This window comes from Vollenhovia emeryi, unplaced genomic scaffold (genome assembly GCF_000949405.1).
Source record: "Vollenhovia emeryi isolate VEMERY1.0 unplaced genomic scaffold, V.emery_V1.0 DF939170.1, whole genome shotgun sequence".
NCBI classification, from domain to species: domain Eukaryota; kingdom Metazoa; phylum Arthropoda; class Insecta; order Hymenoptera; family Formicidae; genus Vollenhovia; species Vollenhovia emeryi.
The window spans coordinates 698,493-710,521 of NW_011967196.1; the positions used below are offsets into that span (position 1 = coordinate 698,493).

The window sequence follows — 12,029 nt, forward strand, 5'->3', positions numbered from 1 at the left end:
GTTCCATCGTTTCCCCGCAATTTTCCACTCTCCGACGTTAAATATCCCCGAGAAATGGACCTTGAACGTCAATTTTAAATTGAGCCCGCTCGAAATTTACCGCGGAGAAAAAAAAACGCCACGCCTAGAGGGTGTGCGTTTGAAAAACCGGGCACATTTCGAGTGAATTACTTGGATCAAATTATCAATTTGAAAATCCGGCAGCGCGTAATCTCAGGAACGGCTCTTAGTGAAATCGTCCGATACGATCGATGCTGTCCCAGCTCTCAGAAGTAATTGTATCGCAACAAGTATATCGCGCGCGAGGAAATCGTTAACGACGAGCGAAAGTTCCGCAATTAAGGTATCCTGCCTGGTGCGAGTGTGTGACATCGTTACACTAATTATCCGAGACAACCGCGTAATTGTGTTTGGGGCATAAATTACGATCTCTGTATGCTGCGCGCGGTCGAAATTATCCGGAAAATTTCTGCCGAATTGCGACGGTACGACGCGACGACTTGTAACTACGGGCGTTTCTCGGGGGGCGCTTCTCGGTCTCCATTTCCGACGATCGCGAACCGCATTATTTTCGAAAACGCATTTCTGTCGAGGGTATGAGGGACAGCCGCGCTATTACGATGATTCGCCCGAACTGCCTGGGCTGTCCCCTCGAATAAATCACGAAGCGCATAATTAATTGGGCCGATTGTCTGTCACATCGCGATATCGTCGGCTAGTCCAGTTCATCGATTGAATGGTAATGCCCATAATAAACACCGTCATTAATTCAAGTACAGTGCTCGCCAAAGTCCGGTAATACGCGTCGTTATCGGATCAACTGCTTAACGTTGAGAAGTGAAAAGTTGCGGCAAGTTAGTAGAGTCGATAAATCTTTAAAAGGGGAAAACAATTATATGAAAAACAATTCAATTTCGCCCTGCGCTCTCTTGTCGGGAAATCTCATCCATCTATCTCCCTTTCGTTTCGGCACTTCATCGATTCGCCGTAGTTAGGTTTCGGTACCATAGGTCGCGGTCGATCGATTAGCGGGATTTCAATTAACCTACGTGGGCAACGCGAAAAAGCTGCTGGAACTTTAGCGTAAAGGGCACGGGAGGGAAAGGGAAGAGAGCGACGACTCGCGCGACCCAAACTTCTAAATGCGGCTCGGTTTGCAAAACCGTCGTGGGCTTTCATTGAACCCGGCTGCTGCAATTGAGGTCTGGGTTGCCGATTCTTCTCTTCCATCCGTCCTTAATTTGCCTTTCCCCTTTTAATCACTGTCGCGTTTGTTCGCGATTCAGCTTTATTCTTATATTTTCTTTACCTCCGTACATATTGTTTCTATAATATGTATGTAAAAATGCACACACACATATATATATGTATTTATAAATACGCGTATATACATTCTACATTTGCATGCTAAACTCTCTTATAAAAACTTTATATTGTTGGCCCACCTCTGTTTTGTTGAGCATTTCGAAAGAGCGAGAGAAAGTTTTCCCGAAACACACAAAGGGGAAGGAAGTTTACTGCTCTACGTCATGTCCATCTATTCCATTTTATATAAAACTCCACCCTCGCCATTTCTCAAATGGACGAAGAATTCAAAGTAGACGTCGAGTTCGCGATTTGTGAGGAAGGTCCCCATTTCCCCCCGCTTTCCCCATTATGGATTCCCCGCGACACGCTTCCCCGCTTCGTCGCACACGAAAGCTGAAACTTTTGCTTAATGACAGAAGTTTTATTGCCGGCCATCGTTCAATCCGGCGACATCCTAGACGCGAACGAACGAACGCGGCGTCGCGATTCGTCTCTCGCGGGTACACGTCTCTCTATCATTTCCACCCAACTTCCAGCCGCCACTGCGGTCGGAATTTCAAAGCGGCAATTTTCATACTGACGTAAAAATAATCGCTAATCGACAATCAGCAACATCTCGCGGAGACTCGGATTCTGCCGCGGCCGCTGTTGCCGCGGACAGATGCGCACGTTTGTTTGTTACGGGGCGAAAAACGAGACAGAAACAATATTCATATCGAATATCTCCACATCACGTATCGTGTTCCACGTTGCGGTTAAAATTTTGCATTTTTTATCATGCTTTCGCGTACTCGACTGCTAAAAGTGGCACTCTGCGCATTTTGGAAAGCTCTGTACTGAATGATGTATTCGTAGCGAAAATGCTTTAAACGTTGTACAACGGGGAAATTAACCGTATGGGAAATTTCCGAAACATAATAGTTCCAATACAACGATAAACACGAACGGGGGCTCCGTACGGGCGAAGTCTAAGCGCGTATGCGAAGATAGTGCAATTTTACTGCAGATGCTCGCGCGGGGGCGTAATAGCTGCGAGGACTGCCACGGTAGTTGCACGTTGATCCATCCGGTTTTACGATAATTGCATAAACGAAACGTGCTGATACACAACGTGCCAAGCATAACGCTGCTCAACACGTTGTACTTTTTACTCTTTCTCAAAGATTTCGGACTACCCGGTCACCACGTACATCACGTTTTAAGCGGACGATCTCGTCCGGAGCGGACAGAAAATACCTAAGCAAACAATGTCTATAATAATTTTTTTAATTCTCATCTTTTTTCCACCGAAAAAAAAAAGGTAAATTGAATAATACTTCATGTCAAATAATCGAGTGGTCTAATGTTCCGCTCGGAGTCTATCCAAGATGGCGGCAAACAAATTTGCAGCGAGTCACGTCTCGCTGAAACTGGCGGGGATAGAAAGGAATTCCGAGGAGTCTTTAAAGCGTTTCCTTTTACAGTTACGATTGAATTTTATCGTGGAAGCGGCGTTCGTGATCGCGATAAAACGTTTAGCCTGAAATACTCGCATTTTCGGATTTTTACAGACGCATTGAAGACTACAGTTTATTTTCTTCGTTTAGATGATAGCTGGATTCAATTTATATACGTAAGATATAAAAGATGCCACGAAATATAATTCGGATCGAGGAGATGAAAAATAAATTAGCTGATAGGCTTTTGTCGTTAAAACAATTATTTGCGATACAAGCGAGGGAGGAAAACGGTTTTTTTTTTCTTTTTAATCACTTACCTTTAACCGCATTGAGCTTGTTCCCGACCATCTGCTTCGCCACAAACGCAGCCATTTTGTTACTCTGTGATTATCGCACCGCTATCAAAGTCACGGAAACCTGTAAACAAAAATTTAAGTATAATTATTTTATGTCTTTCATCGTTCCACTAAAGTATTCGTATACTTTATCTGTGTATTTTGTATATTAATTATTTATCATAGCTAACTATTATCTTTTTATTTTTACTCCCACGTTGTTCTCGTATAATTGATTTACAATTGATTATTTAAAAGTGATCTTTATAAAGTGGCGAATCTCCTTGTTTCATAGCTACGTTTCCGGTTGTATTTTTTTTTTTATGAATTGCACGCGAAACAGTTTGTCATAAGGTTTTATGTAAAGTTTGTTATTTTAATCACCGCTGATTATTAAATTTTTCTCCGAGTAAACTATATATATATATTTCTTGTTTTTTAATTAGGTAATTTTTAATCTTCCGCTCACGACTGCATTTTATTCTTACTTGAATTTAGTTCTTCCATTTAATCTTTTATGAGTAATATTTCTTTTAATAAAGTATTCCTTTAATTTATCAGTAGTACTGCAGCCAAGAGTTTGTGTTTGCGAATAATTTAGTTTACTTAGTATTTAAGTAAACGATTCCTCCTTTTAATTATCGCTCTTACTTTTTATTACATTAATCTGAATTTCAATTTATCAATTTTCTTTAGTTTTTATTTATTTGATAATTACTTGATTTACGGTCTGACAGACCTCTGCGATCTTTAAACCAGAAATCTGCAGTAATTTACTATTTAACTCATCGAAATAGGTTTTTACGGTTATGAAAAGCGTAACAACTTTCTCGTATAATACGTGTATATATTTTCTTTTCCAACTTTGTGCCTCAGCGTTGAAATGAAATACGCTTCCCAAGAGATGATGTTGCCCTTGATGCCCGTCGACGAAAGTATTTTAATCTTATGTCATACTCACACGTCGCGCACAGTATCGGAAGTAGCCTTTCCTGTTCCGTTACGTTGACATTTCATATTTCATATATGAAATTTCACAGTATATAAAATAAACGTTGCGTCACAGTAATTGTATCTGCTGAAAGGTTCCTACACAGATTAACGTTTTTTTCTTTCTAAACTTGCTTATGTCGGAGAGAAAATGGGAATCCTAAACTTGATACGCGTATTATCGCATCCTTTGTAATTACATAACACAATATGGCCGGTGGAGATAGTTCGGAACGATGAAAGAAGGGATCAATAGAGAAATATAAGGGGGATAGACAAGAGAGGTAGGGAGAGGAAGAAAACCGGAGCCTGGAGAAGACGACGCCAGTGAAACGGCGTCGAGACGTCTCGGCGCCTGTTTCCCAACCGCCGACCTCCGTGATTTTCCAACAACACGCGACAATTTATGCCCCAGCAATGAGTGACAGAGGGTTGCTACCCACGTGTACACACTTTTTTTTTTTTTTTATTGACGCACTCCTGCTCCAAGAGATTTTCTCGAGCCGCAATTTATCTCGTGTAGCACCGACGATATATGCGACACTTCTGACTTTAATTCTTGCAAGAATGTAAGTAAGTTTATGTTATAAATAAAATTGAGAAAGCACGGTAATTATCATTGCAAATTTCGTGGCCTCCGACTTGAGTTAATCAATAAGATAGACACGAGCGCACTGCAGATACGTAATATCTTGAAAGAAAATATGTAAGATTACTGATCAAATATTGAATGAATATTTATCTTTGCGAACGTATAGAAGCGAGTCAGAAAAAGCAAGACGGATGCAAAATCTGCATCATACATAGCTTCACTATGTAATTTCGTGCTGCGCGTCGCTAAGGGTCAAAGTGGGAGCTTGCCGAAGTGCCTCTTAGAGAGAGGCACAGAGAGAAGGGTTACACGTATATCTCTCATCTTAGAGAACGAGGCGCATGCCTCGTTAGGACAGCGACGACCTGGACGGAGCTCGATCCCTTGCTCTAATCTATTTAATGAAAGCGACGGGTAGAATCTTCGATTCGGTCGACGTTTCGACTTCATCTCGAAACTAGTAAACGCGACGGTAACGTTGCAACACGGTTACAAATAATCGACGAGTCTGTAAAATTGATCTTTAATTATATAAAATGTCTGCTTACTATTATCTTCGTTATGGATACTTAAATATTAGTCTTTAATCACAAATTTCACGAAATTGTATGCAACATTAACAACATTATTGGAAACGATTACTCCTTTCTTCTTGGAATTGAAGAAATTAATTTTTATTAAACTCGTAAACTATTCCGCCGCGACATAAAAATTGCAGGAAGATGACAATCAAATTTTTAATTTCTCATAATTTGAATATCTCGAGTACTGCACTTTTTTTTTGTTGACATTATTACCATCCCCTCGATTATGTAAAAGATAACTACTAGGAATGCAACTTGTACATGACTGCGGTATCGATAAAATATGCAGACAGCTCAAAGGATTTCATGCTTTAGTGGCTACCAGGAAATGGAGAGTGTAATAGGCAACAGGCGCAGTTCTCGTGGATGATGTGAAAAGAGTTGATTGATAGCTGATAAAAACCGACTGGCCCGTGAATATCACGTGCAACCACGAGAATTTTGTAAGTATCGCCGGAAACCGCTAGAATAATTCAACGGCGACGCTTTAAATTAACGCGAGATCACATGTGACAGAGTTACGTCTGTTCAGATTGTAGGTGGGTTTGCTCGTCCATTTAAAATGGCAAAACATTATCGCCTTTCCGTAAATCGACTGAATTCAACGGCCAATTTACTCACACTGAGAGAAAGAAATAGTCATTTTTGGACCCAACCATATTTTTATAATTGCATGGACCAATATTGTGTTTATGAGAACTATAATATTGTTAGGTCAACCATAAATTACGTTGGAGGAATTATAAAAATATGGTTGGGTCCAAAAATGACTATTTTTTTCTCTCTGTGCAGGAGTTTAATTGTACGATATTGAATAACATTACGTCCCGCGGAAAATCTTGGGGAGAAATTATAATAATACTCGCAATCTAGGAAAGAACTTAACTCTGATACTCAATTCATCAAGTTGACATTAGAAGCTGATACGACACGCACAAATACTCCAAGTACGATGCTCGATCAAATTACGCCGCATCATCCCGCGTAAGTAAGAAGTCATGTAAAGGGATCATCTGTCAGCACAATCAATCGATCCATCATTGGGATCTAGGTCGAGCTGTTGTTAACAGCAAGAAAATTCCCCACCAAGATATTTTATTCCCCACTGTATTTCTGGGTAATCAGGGAGTACGCGGGTGTTTGTAGACACAACAGTACAATGCGTGCGAAAACAATTGCTACTCGACCGTGTATTAATCTTACTTACTCGCGCAAGATGCATTTTACACCTCACGTACTTTGTTTTACACCCCACGTGCTTCTTCCTCATTGTGCTCGCGGAATATATGTTTTTTCATACGTGCGAAACGCCGCGACGTTCAACTTGAAGAGTTCAACCACCTCAAGCGTGAGTCTAGACTTCTCCGACTTTTTATTAATGAATCAGCTTAGGCCAAATATAGTAAAAGTAACTGTCGCCCTTATTAAAAATCATTTAACGATCATATAACTTATTAGATTAATACGCGCGCAACGATGAAATGTTTTTTTTTTATAAAATCAGGGAAGATCAAGTTAAGTCTATAACATTCCGTTGGACATCGCTATATCCTATATCGTGTCCCATATCCTTGCGAGAAGAGATGAGAGCACTAAAAATAGTAGAGGGAAGCAAAGGAACAATTTTTATTCAGTTCGCTTATTGAATTTTAAAATTTCATGCTGGAATATTTTATACCCGTGCGAATAAGAGCGACTTCGCAATGAAACGACATTGCGACAACGAATGTCGTTTCCCCGAAACACACGCGACTCAACATTAGCCCAAGCGGACAGCGGGAACAGAATAGAAAAGGACACAGTTGCATCGTTGGATCTCTCGGTACATGGTGCCCGAGAGCGCGCATTTCTTATTAACGCTGTTCATCCAGTCACTGGGATGCCGGAATTTCCGGCCCGGCACATCCCATGCATTTTACGCGTGCGGCCGACTGCAAGGAAAAACTTGCTTACGTCATTCGCTGTCGAATTCAGCTCCGTCACCGTCACCGTCACGATTTTTCATTCCTTCTTCTAAACATTCCTTCACCTCGCGCGAACACGACTCCGTCCTCTTCTCTTTCCCTCCCGCGTGAAAAATTAAATTTCTCTCGAATTGAAATTCAATTGAATGTCGTAAAGAGAACGAAATAGAAATATTGTAATAGCCCACACGCCGCCTTTTATGCAAATACAACAAAAGGTTAAATCAATTTTTTCCTATAATAGATGGTTAGCGAAATTCTGCGGACTGCTCGCACGTCACGCTTTCAATCGCGCGCGTTTGACAATTCGCAATGGTTATTGCATAAAAATGAACGGTTAAGCAAAGCTGAATTATGGAAAGCAAACTTCATGTATTAACTCCCATTCGCAGTTTCCAAAGTAAACGGATCCACCGATGCGGATAATGCAGCAAACACCGAAAAAGCCCAGAAACTGCTGACCATTGCGAAACGAGTGTTCCTCAATTAGCATAAATTTTCAAGCAGAACACGAGCAAAGAAAGAGAGAGAGAGAGAGAGAGAGACAGAGAAAGGAAGAGAGCGAAAGAGATAATCTACTTTATGAATAGATAGGAAAGCGATGAATGCGTGGTATACTCGAATAATCACGCAGTTCCTTTCGAATAACCGCCAATTGTTTCTCTCAATGAAATACAGAGGTATCTCTTAATTGAATTACTGACATGAAGAAAGGGAATAAGCTTATTTATAGCAATGCTGAGAAATCTGGAGAACCCATTGAGAAACAAATACACTTCGGAGCGCGATATAGATGCTTTATAATAGGATATATTTTGCTTCGTGCTCTCTCTCTCTCTCTCTTTTCCTCTCTCCTTTTTTCTCGCGCTATAAATATACCTTTCCTTACACCTTTCATCAAGAATAGATTTCCCCGTATGGTCGATTGTTTTGCTATTGACAACTGCACAAAGAGCCATGAGTGTAGTGCAATCGACAGCTTACCGTTAATTTTATTGCTTCTTACATATACAGGGTGTTATGTAATACCCGCCTCATCTCTTATTTACAGATAAAACGGACTAGACCGAGTCGAAAAGTCCTCTACCATTTTGCAATTTTCGCAATAGTTAACGAGTTATTAATTATTAAAAATCGCTGTCTTAGCCCGGCCTACCGTCCAATTGAAGCTCGCGGCGAGACGCGGCCGTCCCCGCGATCGGCGTTGCTAGGCGCGCGGGGAGTTGGTTATACGTAGCCGTTGCTGTGTGTCAGAGAGTGCTGTTACACGGCACCCTAATTGGATTTAATAACATCTGTAGTTAAGGGGCTGGCCAATCACAGTCATTCCATTCTTCTGAGGAATACTTGTAATTGGCCAGTTTTGTAACTACAGATGCTATTAAACCCGATTAAGGATGACGTGTAAACGTAGTCAGAAACAACGCGCGCCTAGCAAAGCCAATCGCGGGACGGCCGCACCTAGCCGCGAGCTTGAATTGGGCGGTAGGCCGGGCTAAGACAGCGATTTTTAACAACTAATAACTCGTCAACTATTGCGAAAATTGCAAAATGGTAGAGGACTTTTCGACTCAGTCCAGTCCGCTCTATCCGTAAATAAGAGGTGAGGCGGGTGTTACATAGCACCCTGTATCTCGTCTGAAATTCATTTTCCCTTTTACTCACGCAAAACTGTCCGTTAAACATTAATAGAACTGTCATCGTATGTTGCCGTGAGGATACACGATTTTATTACGCCCCTCTCCCCCCGCCCACATGTCACACGTAACCCGTACAAGATTACAAGATTGTTGTAGCGCAGATTCATCGTGATTGCGTTGGCGTCAATTCAAGCGTATTTGAAAATCGAACAAAGCGGAACGAAAGTAATCCGAAAACGCGAAGCGCAAACCGCTAACGTGTGTGAAACGAACAGCGCGGTCGACGATAATAAAATTTATCAGCGGTGTTACCCGGATTCGCAATACGGACGAGTCTGTTGGATTACAAATGCGCATTTGCACGATATTAAAGCAATTTTTATCGATAGCACTGGCATCCGGTCGCTTGGGCGGAATAAAATTTTCAATTAAAAATTGATTCAACTTTTAAAAATAGCTTTATGATAAAAGGGTCAGGCACGCTTATTTTAAACGTGACGCAAAAAGAGCAACGATGTTATCGCGAGATACGTTATTATTTAATGGTTGTCGCAAGCCAATTTCATTTTTTTTTTTGGGTATATTCGTTAAAGTTTCGGATTTTACGATGCTGCCAAGTTCGCGCTGAAAACGACACGTGTCTCGCGGCGTTTTAATTATAATCAGTGGTAGAATAAGCTGGTGAATGACGTCGGCGTCAAGAATGTCGCGCGGGAGAACTTCAGGCCGTCGCGTTTTCGTCGGCGGAATATTCACTGTAATTACATGCGGGGGAAGAAAGCACGACGTGTATACGTATACATTTAGGGAGGCGAAGGGAATGGAAACGCAAGTAGGACTTTTAATGACGGCCCGATCTTTTATTCTTCCTGAAAGCAATCTATACCAACGACCGCGTCGTCAATTCCCGAGCCACGGCGAATGCGGATTGTCCCCGGTACTTTGATGATTGCACCCTGTTGTCGTCACTTGTCGCTGGCGCAGTCGTTTTATACTGTTTTATAACACGTCTTACGATATTACGTCACGTCTCATAGGTGTTCCACGCATCGTGCAACGTGCAACTTCAGCTAGTCCGGGCAGCCGTTCTGTATGGATAATGTACGCAAAAAGTCAGAGAAGACTCGTCAGAGTAATTTCTCTCTGGCCAGATAATACTTTACAGCGAGCGTGTAAAGATTTACGTATAAAGATTAAGTTAACTACTGCGCTTTTCGTGAAAGCGGGAAATGGGTCGCGATATCGTAATGAAATATTATCATACTAAGTGATTTTGAGTTATATCGCCGGATAGCGCTGAAACTAAAATATCTCCCGCTAAATAATTAAGAAGCGCTAATTACAGCCCCGTAACACCAAACCTCTACAAGCCGTTTCCAAAACGCGTCTTTGTATATCGATCCGGGCATAAAATTTGACGCACGAACATAAAGTTTAATGCGACAGCATCTGCAGCAGTTGCTCTTCTGTGGGGCATTTTGCTCTAAGTGTGCCTGCTAAAAACTCGAGGAAATTTACCTTTCCCGCGCGAAAAAGGCGAGATACTCGGGTTATCGAGCTAGTTGTGTACGTATGCTCAATATTTTATAAACAGCGTAACCTTCCTCTCTCCCCTTCGTTGCACGCGGAAGCATCTTCGGTAAGCTCAGTATGTACCGAACGTATAAAGTGTGTGTTGCTCTTATTGGTTAAGTTTCGCGAAGGTTTCTTCACTACGAAAAGCTCCGACGACGAGCTCGTGCCGATCGGTTGGCACGAGGGAGGAGAGACGAGAGAGGAGACGTAGTTGCTACTACCAGCGCGTATTGATCTTTACTATTATTAGTCCGTCGACGGCCCCTATTAGAATTGTCAGAAACGTTGCTGGTTGCTACCAGCTCTTACTACAGCCGTGGAGGTCACTTCGATATAACTGCCTAATGTATTATTGCGCTTCTACTTTATTCACGCGAATCCATCAATGAAACGATTGTCATTTTATTCCTGATAAGCGATCTCGACGAGCGATCTCGCGCGCTGATCGTTCAAGGATTCACTTCCAACGATTATTTGCGATTCAGTCCTCTTTTACCTTCGGACGAGATCATATTTTCCTGCAATTTTATTTATCAAGAGATTATTTAGCATTCGTAATCTTTTTTTAATAAAATATATATATATATATAACGCGCGCATTGAAACTATTAAGCGAAATTGTATTCATGAACGTATGGTGGGAAAGGGATTATATTACGTAATTAATGCGGAAGAATGGCTAATTATTCGGCTCGCTGTATTCAGAGACATTAACGGGAAGTTATTACGTTGTTACGAATGTCGTTATGAATTATAACAGTGTGCGGTAATCGCAAAATTCCAAGCGACCTTAAATCGCAGCATCCCGTAACACGGGCGCGTGATTTACTTTCCGCCAAGTTTTACGAGCGATCGGCAACGTAGCCGGAATAGGGATGTCACCTGCTACGACTGTATACCTTTCGGCATTTTGTGGCCGTGTGAGATTATTGCGGCGCGGCGCAATCTGAAGTTCCGCAATCTTCCGGAGGAAACTAATTCCGTTGGGAATGTGTTGCCTCTTTACTCAGACATTGCTGGGTTTTATTCAGCTACTACACATGTACGGCGACGTGCGAAGAAGCAATCGAATCTAGTGCATATACGTGAGGAATCGCGAGCCCTCGTCGCACAAAGCGCGGCTATGCAAATGCGGGGATTTCTGGTGGCGCATTATTGGAATGAATCTTGGAGGAAAAAAATTTGAGCGCGCGTGAGAAAGAGAGAAGAATGTGAGAGACACGAAAAGGGTAGAGCTGGATAAGAGGAAACTTTCCGGCGAAACGATTTCGTAACGGAATTCCACTCGGCACGCTGAAGGGGACAGCCATTGAAAGTGCGACCGACGAAACTGGGACGCGGTGTAAGTAAACGAGGAATGCTGCGTATTCTTATGTGAGATGTCTTTTTACACGTGAGAAGCATTTTATGAGCGAGGTATCTTTACATCTCCGAATCTGCTCGATGAAAAATGTTTATTGTGGGCATCCATTTGGAAATCTGCCGCGTATACAGGGTGAGTCTTTCCATATCCGACAAAATTTTTGAGAAGGTAGAACGGATCGAGATGAACGAAAAAGTCCTGTACCATTTTGCAATTTTCGTAATAGTTAACGAGTAATT

At 41.8% G+C, this 12,029-nt stretch overlaps 1 protein-coding gene across 1 annotated transcript in view; it reads right to left on the reverse strand.

The window, feature by feature from the left end:
* The window catches only part of LOC105563863 (complexin), a 129,118-nt gene that overhangs the window by 85,023 nt on the left and 32,066 nt on the right, over positions 1–12,029 (reverse strand). Inside the window, exon 2 of the mRNA XM_012015815.1 lies at positions 3,065–3,164. Within this exon, the coding sequence (XP_011871205.1) occupies positions 3,065–3,119 (55 nt within the window). The 5' untranslated portion in view covers positions 3,120–3,164. The remainder of the gene's footprint in view (positions 1–3,064; positions 3,165–12,029) is intronic.